The sequence below is a fragment of the Lithobates pipiens genome, unplaced genomic scaffold (assembly GCF_037356315.1).
Source record: "Lithobates pipiens isolate NorthernLeopardFrog02 unplaced genomic scaffold, aLitPip1_a1.2 Scaffold_13, whole genome shotgun sequence".
NCBI classification, from domain to species: Eukaryota; Metazoa; Chordata; class Amphibia; order Anura; family Ranidae; genus Lithobates; species Lithobates pipiens.
Genome location: NW_027507718.1, coordinates 482808489 through 482827525, shown reverse-complemented (window position 1 = coordinate 482827525; position 19037 = coordinate 482808489). Strand labels below are relative to the sequence as shown.

Sequence of the window (19037 nt, the reverse complement as noted above, 5' to 3'; positions counted from 1 at the left end):
ACAGCGCCGATCTCCTTTTCCGGGACTACGTCTATTGACGTAGTCCCGTGCACGAGTGGCCTGCGCGCCCTGTGATCGGCGAGTCTACGAGACTCGCCTGATCACCGATCCGTGCAAGGGGTCGATCCCGACCCCTTATCACGTGACCAACTGTCAGCCAATGACAGCTGATCATGTGATATAACGAAGCCGGTAATCGGCTATTATTCCTCCTCGCGCTGACAGCGCGAGGAGAAAAAAAAAGCCGATCACCGGCGGCCGTGATCAGGACATCAGTCCCGATCACGGCCAGCCCTGCCAGTGCCCACCTGCCCCCTGCCAGTGCCCACCTGCCCCCTGCTTTGCCTGCCTAAATAAAAAATGTGTCCCCCCTGTCAGTGCCACCCAGCAGTGCCCATAGTGCCACCCAGCAGTGCCCACAATGCCACCCAGCAGTGCCCACAGTGCCACCCAGCAGTGCCCACAGTCTGCCTAAACAAAGGTGCTGCACCCCAGTGCCACATATCCGTGCCCAGCAGTGCCACCTATCAGAGCCACCTATCAGTGCCACCTATCAGTGCCCAGCAGTCCCATCTATCAGTGGTACCTATCAGTGCCCCTTAGTGCCACCCATCTGTGCCACCCATCCATGCCATCTTATCTGTGCCCGTCTTTGCCCATCAGTGCCGCCTTATCTGTGCCTATTAGTGCCGCCTTAACTATGCCTATCAGTGCCCACCAGTGCAGCCTATCAGTGCCCACCAATGCAGCCTATCAGTGCCCACCAGTGCAGCCTATCAGTGCCGCCTCATCAGCGCACTTCAATGAAGGAGAAAAATGACCTGTTTGCAAAATTTTATAACAAACTATTAAACATGATTTTTATTTTTTTTTTCATCTTTTTTTGTTTGTTTAGCAAAAAATAAAGCTCCCAGCTGTGATTAAATACCACCAAAAGAAAGCTCTATTTGTGGTAAAAAAAATGATAAAAATTTCATTTGGGTACAGTGTTGTATGTCCGCGCAATTGTCATTCAAAGTGCATCAGCGCTGAAAGCTGAAAATTGGTCTGGGACTGAGGTGGGTTTAAGTGCCCAGTAAGCAAGTGGCTAAGCACAAACCAAGCCAAGAAGTTCAAGAAATTGTCTGTAGACCTCTGAGACAGGATTGTATTGAGGCACAGATCTGGGGAAGGGTACAGAAAAATATCTGCAGCATTGAAGGTCCCAATGAGCACAGTTGCCTGCATCATCTGCAAATGGAAGAAGTTTGGAACCACCAGGACTGTTCCAAACTGAGCGATCGGGGGGAATGGTCCAGCGTTTTTCTGTGGAGAGAGGACAACCTTCCAGAAGAACATCCATCTCTGCAGCACTCCACCAATCAGTCCCTTATGGTAGAGTGGCCAGACGGAAGCCACTCGTCAAAAGGCACATGACAGCCTGCCTGGAGTTTGCCAAAAGGCTCCTGAAGCTTTCCCAGACCATGAGAAACAAAATTCTCTGGTCTGATGAAACAAAGATTGAACTCTTTGGCCTGAATGGCAAGTGTCATGTCTGTAGGAAACCAGGCACCGCTCATCACCTGGCCAATACCATCCCTACAGTGAAGCATGGTGGTGGCAGTATAGTGCTGTGGGGATGTTTTTCAGCAGCAGGAACTGGAAGACTAGTCAGAATCCAGGAAAAGATGAATGCAGCAATGTACAGAAACATCCTTTATGAAAACCTGCTCCAGAGCTCTCTGGGGCGAAGGTTCATGTTCAACAGGGCAACAACGCTAAGCACACAGCCAAGATAACAAAGGAGTGGCTGCGGGACAACTCTGTGAATGTCCTTGAGTGGCCCAGCCAGAGGCCCGACTTGAACCCGATTGAACATCTCTGGAGAGATCTGAAAATGTCTGTGCACCGACACTCCCCATCCAACCTGATGGAGCTTGCAAGGAAGAATGGGAGAAACTGCCCAAAAATAGGTGTGCCAAGCTTGTAGCTTCATACTCTAAAAGGCTTGAGGATTTAATTGATACCAAAGGCGCTTCAACAAAGTTTTTCATTTTTTATTTTTAATAAATTTGCAAAAATTTCAAACAAACTTCTTTCACGTAGTTATTATGGGGTGTATGTAGAATGTTTGCGGAAAATAATTGTTTTAATCCATTTTGGAATAAGGCTGTAACATAACAAAATGTGGAAAAAGTAAAGCACTGTAAATACTTTCTGGATGCACTGTATCTGCACGTAAAAAAAACTAACTGCTGTGCAAATGCTAAGGTTTTATAGCAGATCTCAGCCCAGGAACAAAATGTACCGTAATTTATTGCAGCTTACCAGTCTTTAGGTGTGGTGGCTGCATTTGATTTAAAAAAAATATATTTTTTAGGCTAAGTAAATTTTCAGCAAGTACAGAGAAATTGTTAATCCTGCAAGAAATTAAAAGGATAGTTCACCTTTACAAAAAAACCTGCCTATGTAGATAAGGGATGTTTGTAGATTAAAACAAATGGCACAGCTCTGACTAAAGATGAATAATACCCTATATGTCTAGACCATTTACATAGCTTTTGAAGCCTGATTGGAATACTTCCAGGACTTTTCTAGGTGAGGCCTAGTCATCACTGCTCACCTCCACCATCACAGGAGTGAGCTCTTTCTCTGATTCAAACCCCCTCCTGTGCTCTTTCTCTCAGCCGATGCAGAATCTCTGAGCTCAACATTTGAGAGCTCACTCTTGTGGGGGTGCGGGTGAACAGTAATGACTAGGTCTCTCTTAGCAACATCCTGGGAGTATTCCAGTCAGGCTTCATAAGGTATGTAAATGGCCTACACCTATAGCAAAGGCTTTATTCAACTTTAGTCAGAGCTGCAGTTTGTTTTTATCTACAGATGTCCCTCATCTACATAGGCAGTTTTGTGGTAAAGGTGAACTATTCCTATAAGTTTTTCTTTAGCCACTTCCGGACCGCCCACCGTCATTATACATGGGCTGTTTGAATAGGGCTATCGTTGTTATGGCAGCAGCTAGCTACCCTAACCCCGGTATCCTCTTCTTCAGCGGGAGGTCCGCTTTCAGATAAAAGTGGTCTCTGGCGGATTTGCCTCAAGATTCAATTTTATCAAAGGCGTAGGGGTCCTTCTTCCTGTTGGGTATGGAGATGAGTGAGGGGAAGATGGCCACCACCCGTCTCCATACCATTGCAGGGCAGAAGCGACATCAAAATGTCACTTCCACCCAAAGCTCTTAAAGCAACAGGTTTCTTTTTTTTGCATTTTAGTGTAAATATGAGATCTGAGGTCTTTTTGATCCCAGATCTCATATTTAAGAGGTCCTGTCATGCTTTTTTCTATTACAAGGGATGTTTATCTTCCTTCTAATAGGAATAAAAGTGACACAATTTTTTTTTAAAAGAACAGTATAAAATTAAAAGGTAAAATCAATAAGAATTTTTTTTTTTTAAATACGCCCCGTCCCGCTGAGCTTACGTGCAGAAGCGAAACACATATGTGAGTAGCGCATGAAAACGGTGTTCAAACCACACATGTGAGGTGTCGCCGAGATCAGTAGAGTGAGAGCAATAATTCTAGCCCTAGTTCTACTCTGTAACTCAAAACATGCAACCTGTAGACATTTTTAAACGTTGTCTATGGTGATTTTTAAGGGTAAAAGTTTGTCGCCATTCCATGAGCAGGCGCAATTTTGAAGCGTGACAATGTTGGGTATCCATTTACTTGGCGTAATATTATCTTTCACAATATAAAAAAAACAATTGGGCTAACTTTACTGTTGTCTTATTTTTTAATTAAATTTTTTTTATTTTTTCCTCAAAAAAAAGTGTGCATGTAAGACCGCTGCGCAAATACGGTGTGACAGAAAGTATTGCAATGACTGCCATTTTATTCTCTAGGGTGTTTATAAAAATATATAGAATGTTTGGGGGTTCTAAGTAATTTTCTAGCAAAAAAAAAAACTTTTTAACTTTTAAACAACAAATCTCAGAAAGCGGCTCGGTCCTTAAAGTAGAGGGCCACCCTGGAAAAAAAAAATATTAAAAATGTTAAAAAAATCGAAAAAAAAAAAAATGAAAAAAAATTTTTTTTTTACTTACCAGAAATGCCTGTTGCTAGGCACATAATCCTAATCTTCCTCTTCCTCCTCCGGAGATCTTCTTTCTTCTCTCCTCGTCGCGTTGTCTTCTGGGTAATGGGTCGCACTGTGTTCTGGGAACTGTGTGTACCAGAACATAGCGCGTCCCATTCCCAAAGTGCTGCGTGACTCGCGCATGCGCAGTAGGAAACAGGCAGTGAAGCCGCAAGGCTCCACTGCCTGTTCCCCTTAGAAGGAATGGCGGCGCCGAGAGCCGAGGGACGGGTCGGCCTCGGGCGGCCGACAACGGCAACAAACTTTGACACTTAAAAATCTCCATAGGCGACGTTTAGAAATTTCTACAGGTTACCAGTTTTGAGTAACAGAGGAGCACTTGGGCTAAACTTATTGCTCTCACTCTAACGATCGTGGCAATACCTCACATGTGTGGTTTAAACACCGTTTACATATGTGGGTGTGACTTACGTAGGCGTTTGCTTCTGAGCGCAAGTACGGAGGAGCAGGGCGCTTTAATAAAAATGTTGCCGCTTGACACCGCTCCGGTCCTCCCAAGAGCATAGAGTCGACTTCCTGCCCATCAGGCCACAGGACTGGATCTTCGCGGCTTCCAATGGCTCTGGTAAACTGAGACCACCGGGACACAGCGGGGGTGGGCATCTCTCCTGCCACCCATAAAAGTAATCTTGTGGCGAATGCGCCGCGGAGACCACTTTTATGTTAAAGCGGACTGCCTGTTGTAGAGAAAAATACCGGTGTTATGTGATAACAACGGTATTTAACATCAAAGTACCGACGTATATCCGCGGTGGACGGTCGGGAAGTGCAACTTCCTGTGCACTGAACCAAAACCTCGAACAATCAGCTTTCCTAGATATCTTCTGTGAATTACACACCCCTTTCCTTTTCTGTGTTAAGGGCCTTAGACACGGGCAGCATTGACTGGCTCAGTAGAAATAGGGTGGCATTCGGCTCATGGTCTGACGATCAGCGCCAATGGCTGAGATGATTGGCGTGCTGTGGGGGAGCTCTGGCAGGGCAATAGCACAGCAGTGGCGATTGCTGTACTAACATCGGATACTTAGTACAGCGGCTCCTCCTGAGCTCTTCAGATTTTTTTCATTCAGTCCGCTGGGTTGAATGGAAAAAAAACAGATAGTGTGTACTAGGCTTTATGAGGATGAGGAGAGGGGGAGGGGTTTGTATTCGGAATGAGGAGAGCAACCTTAGGTGACTCCAGAGGAAAATAAAGGAAAAAAAGCCTGAAAAAATAAATAAATGCAGTCGTCACATCTAAGGACTGGTAAGCTGTATTATGTTACACTTTTGTTTTTTAGTTTAGATGCACTTTACTGGCCACATTCCAAAAATAGAGGTTAAATGAGGTAATCTTATATTGTTTTCTAACAGCTTGCAAACAGAGCAGTAATTAGTGTAATAAAATTGCGAGTGACATTAACCACTTGCCGCCCGCCCTATAGGCAATTGACGGTGGCAAAGTGGTTGCATAATCCTGATCGGACGTCATATGACGTGATCAGGATTATGAGGCGCTGCGCGCCCCCGGGGGCGTGCATCGCGGCGATCGTTGTTGCAGGGTGTCAGTCTGACACCCTGCAACTACGATCTCGGTAAAGAGTCTCCGACAGAGACTCTTTACCATGTGATCAGCCGTGTCCAATCACGGCTGATCACAGTGTAAATAGGAAAAGCCGGTGATCGGCTTTTCCTCACTCGCGTCTGTCAGACGTAAGTAGAGGAGAGCCGATCGTCTGCTCCTCTGACGGGGGGGTGGGGTCTGTGCTGATCAATTATCAGAACAGCCCCCCCGAGGATGCCCACACTGGACCACCAGGGATGCCACCAGACCACCAGGGATGCCCAGGAAAAGGTAATCCTCCCTAGACCACCAGGGATGCCAGTCAGTGCCACAATGGATGCCAATCAGTGCCCATAATGGATGCCAATCAGTGCCCACAAAGGGCTTCACTGATTGGCATGCATTATTGTTTGGCACTGATTGGCATCCATTAGTACAGTATAACAATACAATGCCGCCTATGAGTGCCCACCCGTGCCACCTATCAGTGCCCACCTGTGCTGCCTATCAGTGCCCATCCGTGCCACCTATCAGTGCCCACCCATGCCCATCTGTGCTGCCTATCCATGCCCATTTGTGCCGCCTATCCATGCCCATCTGTGCCGCCCATCCATGCCAATCTGTGCCAGCTATCAGTGCCAATTTGTGCCACCTATCAGTGCCCATCCGTGTCGCCCATCAGTGCCGCCTATCAGTGCCACATATCAGTGTCCATCAATGCCACCTCATCAGTGCCACTTCATTGGTGCCACATCATTGGTGCCCATCAGTGCCACCTTATCAGTGCCCATCAGTGTAGCCCCATCAGTGCCCATCAGTGAAGGAGAAAACGTACTTATTTCCAAAGTTTTGAAGCGAAAACTTTTTTTTTTCGAAATTTTCGGTATTTTTTTATTTGTAGCGCAAAAAATAAAAACCGTAGAGGTGATCAAATACCACCAAAAGAAAGCTCTATTTGTGGGAAAAAAAATGATAAAAATTTCATTTGGGTATAGTGTAGCATGACCGCGCAATTGTCATTCAAAGTGCGACAGCGCTGAAAGCTCAAAATTGGTCTGCACAGGAAGGTGTTTAAGTGCCCGGTATTGAAGTGGTTAATAAAGAGAGGATAATAAACCTCATAATAACATTTAACCCTTTTTCTGCCAGAATTATTTTTTTTTTTTTTTTTTTTTTTACAAGAATCATTTTAGGTTTGAAGATTAGTTTATATTCCCCCCCCCCCCCCCCCCAAACAGTATATATTTTCTGAAAGCAGAGACCCTACAAAATAAAATTGTATTTTTTTATGTCATGCGATATGATTGCAACAGTTTATCAAGCGCAAACTTTTAGTAAAAGTACAGTAAAGTTCATAAAAATATTAAAAGGAGAGGTGGTGTCAAAAAGTAGATACCAAACATTTCAAGTGTTAAAACTGCGTGCGTCTGTGAAACAGCGACAAACTTTGGTACTCAGAAATTTTCATAGGCGATGCTTTAAAAGCTTTTACTGGTCATCATTTTAGAGGTAACTGTGGACTATGGCTCTAGAATTATTGCTCTCACACTGGTATGTATCGTAGCGCATCAACTTTTGTATACATAGACACCCCTGCATTTACATACATAAGGGTGGAGGGAATACATTTTTTTTTTTTTTTGAAGGAGAGTCTGGGTGTACCTTTTATTAGACCCCTGATGTCTCCCCTGCACTCAGCTGAAGCTAATGGAGCTCAGATCATGCTCTATTAGCTTCTTCCCCAGCAGAAACCGGAAGTGACTAAATCCTAATCACATCCAGGTTCTTGCTAGCTAGGGAGGATCAGCGAACAATCGATGGTGGGTCTCCATGCCCCCTACTTGATGTCTCCCGCCATGCGTGTACTGGACCCACAGATAGGATTGCGAAGCCTGGGAAACAGGGTTTGTCCATTCAAGGGGGTCAGTGCAAGCAATCTAGCAGCTGTAAATTTTATATAAAAATTCTCTACTGCTGCCAACGCATTGGTGGCGGTGAAAGAGTTTACACACTTTTTTTCTATCAAGGTTCTACTATGCATTCTTTTATTTAACAGTTAAAGTAGATAAAAACCCAATCTCATAAAAGCTTTAACATGTGAATGTCATTTCCAAAAGCTGTTTTCAGTCTTTAAATCTGCAGCTTTGATTATAATAAAACCAGATGGTTCTCCCATGAAGGTTTTTGTTAAGACACTTCCATTTTCAATAGGTTTTTGTATTTTAAATAGCAAGATTACAATTATAGAGGAATGATTTATACGTTGTAATGCTTAATCAAGACACGAGGAACTCAAAAGAATAATGAAACGTGAAAAACTACATATAGATATCGGCCACCGACGGCCTACCAAGTCTACGCCTACCAAATAGGTTTGTGAAAACCGGACCCCAAGTAGGAGAGTCGTAGTAAAGAATGGAATGCTTACCCTAAAAGTATATATAACATCATGAAGCCACACATGGTTTACAAGGTGGCACATATTACCCAGAATGATGGTAGCAGAACTTCAAAGAGGCATGCTCCAACTGCAAGATTGAAAACTCTATAGAAAGCCATAGGTAGAAAGAAGAAAAAAAAATAGAAAGCAAGGAAAAATATGGAGGGCGGGGGGAGAAAGGGAGGGAAAGGGTAGGAGATGGTCCCGAATGGGCCTCCACACCGATGGGAGATCCCCCATTGATAATAACAAATCTCGGCAACCTAGAGTGACCAAACTGAGTCTTCAAGATCCAGTTTATCATTTAAAACTGCTGCCATTTTCTTATTAAACAAGTACCGTGCTATTTTTTTTATCTTACGAGCATGTTTGTTGGAACCCCAGATTTCCATGTCCTCGCTAAGGACAGAGAGGGGTTTGAGGTTTAATAAGGCCTCATAGAGATTCTTGGAAATACCGGGGGTTATTTACTAAAGGCAAATCCAGTTTGCGCTACAAGTGCACTTGGAAGTAAAGTTGCTGTAGGGGACATGCAAGGAAAATAAAAAAACAGCGTTTTTGCTTGTACATGATTGGATGATAAAATCAGCAGAGCTTCCCCTAATTTCAGATCTTTACTTCAGATTTACAGCGACTGCACTTCTAAGTGGACTTTTAAATGCACTTGCAGTACAGAGTGGATTTGGCTTTAGTAAATCAACCCGACTGTGTTCCAAGACTGTATAAATCAAATAGTACGCTCTTGTCCAGAACCTCTTAACTCCCCGGCATTCCCACCACATGTACTAGAACAGCCTTTCTCAACCTTTTCAACACAGAGGAACCCTTGAAATAGTTCTCTGGTCTCAGGGAACCCCTGCTTAGAAATCCACAACTCATGATACATTAGTATGATGGTCAGTGGGAAGAATGGTCCTTACGCTTGTGATCATTGGGAAGAATTACCTCCTTACAGATAAGCTAAAAAAATCAATGGTGTCAGTGAGAACTTATCTGAGAGGCAGAAATTGCCCAATGCTGAAGGAACCCCTAGCAACCTCTGGAGGAACCCCTGGTTGAGAATCACTGTACTAGAGTGTCAGCCAAGCCTCAGCCCCCTGACTTTCAGATCTCATTGTAACAATCACTGGACCTGTCAGTAGTCATAAAGTTAGGGCTGATCAGTATATATATACAGTAAGGGGTGTGTGTGTGTGTGTGTGTGTGTGTGTGTGTGTGTATATATATATATAATGCAAAGAGCCTGTAGTATGAGCATTGTACATAATGTTAAACTGGACTTTTTCTCCTTTTTCCTAGGTGTATGTTGTTCTTAGGTTTTATAATATGTATCCTCTATATCTGCAAAGTGGGCCTGGATGCAGAGACGTGTGACCTTAGAACGGTGGACCCTGATCACATAAAGGTATGATAATTTTAATAAATGGTCAAATTATAATTCTGTATAATGAGTGCACAGAACTTTGTAAAATTGACCAGTGTGTTAAAGAGGAAGTAAACCCTGATGAGTTTACTTCCTCTTTGATTCCCTGCAAAGGTAAAGCATAATGGACTACTATGCATTGCATAGGAGCCAGCGAAGTCACCGCTGTCCCCTGTAGTCCGGAGCATCCATCTTCTCGGTGGGTCTCGCTGCTCTGCCGATGTCATTCGGCGAAGCCGCAATGACGTCACTCTCGCGCATGCGCACGGGAGCCGCCACTTGCGGCATATCACTGTTGACAGCGGTGCGCCTGTGCGCCACTGTCTACGGCGCATGCACGGTTTAGGAGATATTTCTTGGACCTTCAGGTAAGCCTTAATCTAGGCTCACCTGTCGGTCAAAGTTGGTTGTAAGGGTTTACAACCACTTTAAAGCTGAACTGAGCCTTTATATTGGTCCAGGTTGGTTACATTGAATTCTTCATATTCCACATCTTTAGAGTCACAGGGGATGTAGAAATTCACTGTTGTGGTCTGTGCTACATACAGTCTCTTCCAGGTGCTGCTCAGACGACTTGCCTTATGTAATGGTGGAGGTGCCGAGTGTGTGCCCCCCCGTGTTCAGTATACGGAAGGCAAATTACTTGAGCAGCACCCAGTAGAGACCAGCATTGAATGTATGTACCTCAGGCTACTACAGTGAATTTCTGCATCCACAAGCTGGACCCATAAAAGTGAAAAAAAAGAATATTTCTTGAATTCAGCTGAATTTTCATATGCCTTTATTAATATTTGGGGCTAGTGTAAATGGGCTTTTGAGATGTGCTCGCCAAATGATCACTACCCTTCAGGCTTTAGGGGGGCCGGGCTGTTGCCAGTGGGAGTACAAAAATTCCTGGCATCAGTGTCATAAGTAATGATTTTATAGGGAGGCATAGTGCCACATTTTATGGTGTCAGTGAGAGGAATGGTGCCCCATCATTGGAGTCATTTGGAGGAATAGAGCCTCATCGATTGTGTCAGTTGGAAGAATAGAGCCCCATTGCTGTTGTCAGTGGAAGGAATGGTCCCCCATCATTGATGTCAGTGGGAGGAATGGTCCCCCATCATTGATGTCAGTGGGAGGAATGGTGCCCCATCATTGATGTCAGTGGGAGGAATGGTCCCCCATCATTGGTGTCCATTGGAAAAATAGTGCATCAAGAGCCAGATAAAGGGAAGCAATGGGTCACATCCGCCCCCAGCCACAGTTTCGAGACCACTGCTCTGTAGTATTTCCCTTTGCTCCTCCCTGCCATAGGTCCTGCAGGCAATACTTTTGAACTATTGTTTTATACAAATTCTCCTTTGCGGTGAACTAAGGAATTTTTGCAGTTATACCCTGAGATTTTGTTGCCACTTTCATTGTTATTATCATGCTTTTTACATACCATTGATATTAGTGCTACATGTATATTTATACTATGCTATCCACCAATGTATTATATGTGTGTTACCATGTACTATTGATACCGGAAATATGTGTTTACATTTTAGTATTAAATAAAATTAATTTATGTTCACCCATTTACCTTTTTTGCTGCCACGCGCTTCATGTAAAGTCCCACCCTCCTTGTAAATAAACCCTCCTCTTGGCTATGTTCCTGATTAGTAGGAACACAAGATCTCTCTCTTTGTCTGTGACAGAACAGCAGTCTGCCTTGTTTACATAGGCAGATTGCCGTTCTGTCATTTCCCTGAACAATTGTGGGTGGCCGACAACCATCACAGCTGCCGGGCCCACTAATTGGCTCCCGTTATGTCCAATCATGGCGGAAGTGGGGCGCCGGCGGTGCATGGGCCTGCCCTAGACAAGGGAGTGCGGACAATGTACAGGTATGTTGTTTCACGCAGCCCGGCCACCCTGCTGTAGTATATATGCGGTGGGGGGTCCGGAACTGGTTAAATACTTAATCATTTTTGAAAATAATTTTTCTCTTCTTTTAACAGCAATTTTTAAGTTAGTGAAAGGGTCTCTTTGATAAGAAACTTTTCAATTTGATTGCCAGTCGGATCTAAATTTCTTCTGAGTGATAGGCTAATGTAGATTGGTTCAACATGTTGTAGATTTTTAGTCAATAATTCAAACAAATGAATGAATAACAAAAATAGTTGGGGGCCAATAATAACAAACAAATGAATAACAAAAATAGTTGGGGACCAATAAAAACCTGAAGTGAGTACATCAAGTATTAGGGTCTGCACCCAGAGCCCCCAACGCAGAAGTGTACAGTGGGCAGACCCTTGTCGTGGTCTGTTGCAGATCCTCTTCCAGGTTGTGATATGCTATCATGCAGAGTAATCAAATCCCGATCAGGACAATAGACAAGCTGGAGTAGAAGATATCATTTTACTTCCAGGCTGGATGAATCTCTCCATTCTCAGTTCTGCCCTTCTCCTGGGAATACACAAAGGGATCAGTGTTTGTTATGCCCTAGATGCCTCCCTTGGCGTGATACATTAAGAAGAACCCGAGGAGCTTGTCTCATGTGTAACAGTAACTGCTTTGTTATTTTGCTATATATATAATTACAGCTTTCCAGGTTGTCCCTTGGGATTTGTAGGTTTGGCAGATTAGCCAGTTGGGAAAAAAACACACAGGCATTGTGGTATAAGCTAACCTTCTGGCTGTCTGAATTTATAGCAGGAGCAATAAACGCAATAATGCAATAACAGTTTGTGCGCTGCAGTATTTAAAATGTAAAACATTAACCTCTTTCCGACCGTGTAACACATATATATGGTGGCAGGATAAGTGTGCGCCGGGCTCACGATCTGTTCCCCTCCTTGCCGCTCCCTGGATTGCTGGCCACAGTCCTGGGCTATACATCTGGATAGATGACCACAGGCACTACCGGATTCCTAGAGTGCCCGCAGTATCTCATTCCTACAGCGGTGGAGGTGGCACAGCCTTCCATTCATCACACTGGCTTCTGAGTGAGTGTCATTTTCACAGAAAGTGCAGATGTCCACAGGCCATTCATTTTATAATGTTTGTTTGATTACCATTTTACCATCTTTTTAGACTGTTTTTACTTATCATATTTGCCAATAAACATTATAGTAAATACGGCTGTCATCTTTAATATTTTTACCACTCTTTGGATCAGCGCTCCCTGAGTTGTTTTTATTTGCTTGTCCTCATTTGGTGTCTTGAGTCAGGGTGCAGCGGCCTGAGTTTGGTATTTTTTTTAGACTGGGTTTCCATTTTTTTTGCGCCTGGCTCGCTGTGGACTTTAGTGCTTAAACACCCAACCATTGCACACACATTGATCAGCCAGAACCTGACCACCCACCTAATATTGAGTAGGTCCCCCTTTTGCCACCAAAACAGTCCTGCCTCACTGAGTCATAAACTCCACTAGACCGCTGAAGGTATGCTTTCGTGTATCTGGCACCAAGCTGTCAGTAGCAGATCCTTTAGTTCCTGTAAGTTGCCTAGTGGGGCCTCCATGGATGAGACTCGTTTTTTCAGCACATTCCACTGATGATCAATTGAGTTGAGATCTGGAGAATTTGGAGGCCAGGCAACACTCTGAAGACACCTTCTTCCGTTGCTCCTGTGGTCCAATTCTGATGCTCACATGCCCATTGTAGGCACTTTTGGTATGTGGACATGGGGCAGCATGGGAATTCTGATTGGTCTGCGGCTTTGCAGCCCCTATGCAACAAAGTTCAGATGTCTTTCTGTTGGAACCAGCATGAACTATTTCAGCAATTTGAGCTACAGCAGCTCTTCTATTGGATCAAACTGCACAGGCCAGCCTTCGTTCCCTACGTTCATCAGCGAGTCTTGGCTGCCTATTACCCGCTTGCTGGGTTTCCTTCCTTGGACCACTTTTCTTAGGTGCTGACCACTGCAGACTGCGAAATTCCATGGTTGCAACAGTTTTGGAGTTGTTCTGATCCAGTCTTCCATAGTGGTCAGAGGTTGTCTGCTGGAAGCACCCTTCCAACCCACTGACCTAGCTGTTGAGGACTGCTCTTAGTCACAGCTTTTGATCAGGAGCCAGCTGGATGGACTACCAAACATATGACTGCTGTAAGAAATGTCACAGCAGTCACGTGATTAGGAAGCCACTCCACCTTCCTACATTAAGCCCCAATTAAAGGGCTGTGGGGAAGCGTTCTAATGCTGAAAATCCTAGTTACCCTGCGGAATCTTCCTTAGAAACTGCATCACTGATGCAGAACAACAATGCAACCAAATGGCAAATATGGCCAGAGCTCCAGCTCACAAAGACCAACTACGGTGTTGACCGTTTTTTCTGTTTGGACATTAATGCTATAAAGTATTTGTATTTGTTCTTGATCAGTGACTGGAAAAGACACCCAGAATTTCTAGATAGAGTGGGCAGCAGTTGCAGCCACCATATGTTTCACATCTCAGGTTTCCTTGAAAGCAACACAGTCTGAATAAAAATAAAGGAGCAGCTATTGTCAGGTTAGCATTTAAAATGCAGGCTTCAATTCTGTGATGCTTATGCAGGCCTGTAGAAGTAGCCGAATGCTCCGAGCGCATAGCCTTGTTGTCATCCCACTTGTCTCCGACCTCTGATCCTTCGGGTAACATCATGTCCGCAGTGCGTTCTACGCTGGTAAAGTGCGACTTCCTGCATGTCTTGAGGCTCCAGGAACTGTCTTTATCGTTGCAAAGCAGCTGGAACTGTATTACCCACAACCTCACAGGCTGTATAAGGATGATCCCTCCTAAGAGATCTACATACCGATGAGCCTATATTTACTTACTGTAAGTTTTTTTGTGCTCTCTTTATGTAATAAACTAACTGGGATACTAGACTTAGTTGGTGTGTCCTTCCCTCTCTCCTTTGCTTCCTTTGGTTTTATGCAGAGCTGCCACAACAACTCTGAAGGCAGCAGCCACAGGTGGTCCCATATACCCTTCCAGCACTGACATTCATGGACCTTCCCTTACCCTGACCAACTGATCTTCTAAGCCCTTGTACACACGGTCGGACATTCCGACGGAAAATGTCTGATCGGACTGTGTTGTCGGATAATCCGACTGTGTGTGGGCTCCGTCGGACTGTTTCCGTCGGAATATCCGAAGGACAGCGTTTTAGAGCTGGGCTATAAAATTTTCCGACAACATGATCCGATCGGACAAAATCCGATCGTTTGTAGAGAATTCCGTTAGGACAAAGTGCCATGCATGCTCAGATCAAATTCCTAGACCAAAGCTATTGGCTACTAGCCTGAACGTAGTCCCGTCGTAATGAAATAACGTCATCACGTCCTGAACGATCGGATTTTCCGACAACTTTGTCTGACCATGTGTATGCAACACCAGTTTTGCACAAAATCCGACGGATTTTGTTGTCGGAATGTCCGACCGTGTGTACAAGGGCCTAGAGATATTCTAGCTTGCTGGACTATACATTATAACTCTACACACTCTTCTCCCTTTGTGATCCTTATACTGTAGCTCCTTCACTTCTCTTTATGCTTTGCTGATTAAAGCTTTCCATACACTGGTTTTTCATTCAGCGAATGATCGAATGAGCAGGGTCTTCCATACACTAATTGAAATATGTCTGGTCCCTGCTGAACCAGCTGAATTTCAATCAGTGTATGGCCAGCTTTAGATGACCCAGAACTGATGGCTTTCATTCTACCTTAGCACTTCCTTGTTTTTTTTAAAGCCTAACAGGGTTGCCAACCGTCAGTAAATTTATGGAGAGTTTTTAAAAAACAGTATTTACAACTGTCTTTTAATATCAGAGACTGACAATTTGTCATGCTGTGTTGGCTTTTTAAGTTTATGTTTCAATATGTTTATTGAAGGTTTTCAGTACAATACAAACAAAAGTCTCATTAATGCGGCTAAGTATTACATCTAGCACGATGCACAATTGAGTAATACACCGGTCATTTCCTAAAACATTCTGTCGGTGGCAACTCAGGTCCTATAGCTAAAGACTCTGGATCACACATGACCCCATCTGCTGATGCTGTTACCTCTTATGTTTTAGGCTTTTTAAGTTTAAACCAGGCAAATTGCTTCAATAAGAGTTGTGTGATTATTCAGGTTGTCAGAAAAAATGTGTTCCATCAGTGAATTTTCCATATTTTGCTAGTAAAAAATGCTGCGGGAGGTTGGCAACACTGAAGCCTAACTCCAGCTTTGTTGTCACTTTAAACAGTGTGAACCAGGCTGCCCATCCTGCCAAACCTCAGGGAACCCCTACCAACCTCATAGGTATAGTTGAAGTTGAGAATGACTTCCTTAGACTGTCCTTAAACCCTTCCCAGTCACTCAAATTCGAAAGTTTAACATGTTCTTTAATTTTAACCATTAACAATTAAAGCAAATATGTTAAAAGAAAATTGGCAACCCACCTGTATAATCCTAGACCATCCATTCTCAGTATTTTTAATTTTTTTTATTGAAACAGGTTTGCTGTATCTTCCTGCAGACTCAACACCCCAAACCCCATAAAACGTAGTCTTATTCCGCGTACACACCACCGGACTTTTTGATAGCAAAGGTCAGACGGAACGAGTCTGTCAGACAGTCCGATCGTGTGTGGGCTCCATCAGACCTTTGCTCGCCAAAAATCCAGCGGACTTTAGAAATAGAACATGTTTTAAATTTTCCCGCCGGAACTCTGCAGGACCAAGAAATCCGTTCGTGTGTATGCTGGTCCAACGGACAAAAACCGACGCTAGAGCAGCAATTGGCTACTGGCTATGAACTTCCTTATTCTAGTCTGGTCGTACCTCATCATGTTCAAATCCGTCGGACTTTGGTGTGATTGTGTGTGGCCAAGTCCGTTCATTCAGAAAGTCAGTCGGGAAGACTGTCGGACCTAGTCCGTCGAAAAGTCCGGTCATATGTACACGGCATTAATGTTAGCCTTAACCCCTAGTTCTTAATCCTTTTTTTTTTTTTGTCGAGTTATTTTTTATTGAAGAACAAAATTCTTCAAGGTTTTCAAGATTTTTTTTTATAACAGGACCCTTACCTTGAAAAACAACTCATTAAGTTTAGAAGAATTTGTGTTTATAAAGACTTATAAATCATTGTTTTTTTTTTTTGTTTTTTTTTTATGAGTGATCGCATGAGCTCTCTTCTTAGCTGCATTAACTGATCTTCCTAATGATTAGCTGTGCGGGAAGGCATGTTAGCACAAGTCTGACCAACAGAGTGTAGGTGGGCTGTGCTCCCAAGTAGAATACAAATAAGAAAATTGACCATGTTGGAATGGATGTGCCCTCATTCTTAGCTCTTGTACACACGGTCCGAGATTCCGGCAACCAAATCCGTCGGATTTTGTCCGAAACTGTTGCATACACACGGTCGGACAAAGTTGTCGGAAAATCCGACATGATGATGTTATTTCGATACGACAGGACTATGTTCACGCTAGTAGCCAATAGCTTTGGTGTAGGAATTTGATCTGAACATGCGTGGCACTTTGTCCGATCGGAATTCTCTACACATGATTGGAGTATGTCCGATCGGAGCATTTTGTCTGAAAATTTTACCAACAAGTTGGAAAACTTGTTCTGTCGGATACTCCGATGGAAACAGTCCGATGTAGACCACACACAGTCGGAATATCCGACAAAACGGTCCGATCGGACACATTCCGTCGGAATCTCCAAAGTGTGGTCAGTTTAAAATAGAAAGTGGTACAAAGATCAACTCCAGACACAACTTTTTACTTTTTTTTCTAATATATATATATATATATATATATATTCCCCACAAGCCACAAAGGATACAAATCTACTTTGGGTGCACCAAAGGCCGCTGCATACCCAGATATTGCCTTAACAAAATTAACAGAAACCGCATCAATGGGCTGCATATAACCTGTGCAGAGAGCAGATCTGTGGGAGGGGCCCAACAGGGCAACCTGCAACAGACAGGGCCGGGAGGGGGAGGATACCAGACAAATTACTCTGCACAAACCAAGAAAGCAGCAGTGATCGGTCTTCATTACATGCAGTTCCTGCGTAGAGACAAAGGAAAGGAGATGTTTGATGCTGGATTGCTGCACAAATCTGAAAGAAACTCACAGAACACCAAGATCCAAGTAAGAAAACAGATACCTCTTCTATTTAAGCAGTGGCAGCTGGTGCTTTTTGGGGGTGCAAACAAACTGAAAAATACTGAACCCCCCATCAATTGCAGCCTCATTGTGCCCATCAAATGTAGCCATTGTGCCCATCAAATGCAGCCATTGTGCCCATCAAATGCAGCCATTGTGCCCATCATATGCAGCCACGTGTTCCCATCATATGCAGCCACGTGTTCCCATCATATGCAGCCACGTGTTCCCATCATATGCAGCCATGTGTTCCCATCATATGCAGCCACGTGTGCCCATCAAATGCAGCCACTTGTGCCCATGATATGCAGCCATTTTTGCCCATAAAATGCAGCCACTTGTACCCAGTATATGCAGCCACTTCTGCCCATCAAATGCAGCCAGGCACGTCCCCCGGCTCGGCTGTCACGTCACACACCAACCACCCTGCGGCCAATCCAGCGGAACTTACCACTCTCCTGGAGTGATGGGGCTTCCTCCTCTTCTGAAATGGTGGGAAGCGGCGGCTGTGGCTCCTGTGTCCGCTCGGCTCCTCAGGCTTCATCCGCCATGTCTCCTCTTCAGCCAAAGCGTTAGGCATCCAAAAGGATCGCCTAATGCTTTGGCCAATCAGGAGACAGGTCTCACTGACCTGCCTGCTGATTGGCAGGGAGGAACGTTAGTGTGAAAATAGCTAAAATTAATTTTCTATGCCACACAACAGGGTGGGATTGGAATGCAGTGCTCTGTGCCCCGAGCCCACCCTATTTTGAAGTCAAAATACACACCCCCGCCATAGTATTTCATGTGTCTGGCGTCTTGAAAGGGGCCGGGCACATGAATGGGGGGGGGGGGGGGCAACACCACAATGCACAGGCTGCCACCTAATGCCTAACCTTACTTTTTACCCCTAAAATTCTTGACTTGGTTTCTACAAACATAACCTCTTTCCGTAAAAGTGGAATTTTAAGAATACTGTATATCTGAATATATGCTGTCCCTTTATGACATAGATGATGTACCGGTATTTAGTACCATGGGCATAATTATCTATACTTGCAGTGTGTCCTTCTACTGATAGGAGATGTTTAATAGGTAAGGTAGGGTTTTCTCTGCTGCTTTGATAACAATCATAATGCTTGTTATCTTTGGAATGCTCTGCCATTAAAATCTGCTGAATATATTCATTTTAGTTACCTCTCAGAGTAGCTTTCTTTTTGTCTTTAGTCAGGACATTGAAAGATTTGCTTAATTTACAAGAACTCTGACTCTATTATTAAAGGAGAGCTTGAACAAGCAAAAAATGAAACCTGGTAAACGGATAATACTCTGAAATTCACAAAATAATTTATACTCAAATTAATGTTTTTTCCCACCAGACATGAAAATTGTTCTATCTTT

General features: G+C 44.0%; 1 protein-coding gene across 2 annotated transcripts in view; it reads left to right on the top strand.

Moving 5' to 3' along the window:
* The window catches only part of ST3GAL5 (ST3 beta-galactoside alpha-2,3-sialyltransferase 5), a 168412-nt gene that overhangs the window by 103077 nt on the left and 46298 nt on the right, over positions 1-19037 (top strand). The window contains exon 3 of one of the 2 annotated variants that reach the window (XM_077477961.1): positions 9418-9523. The exons of the other annotated variant lie outside the window; for it this stretch is intronic. Within the exon in view, the coding sequence (XP_077334087.1) occupies positions 9418-9523 (106 nt within the window). The remainder of the gene's footprint in view (positions 1-9417; positions 9524-19037) is intronic. 2 annotated transcript variants of the gene reach the window in all.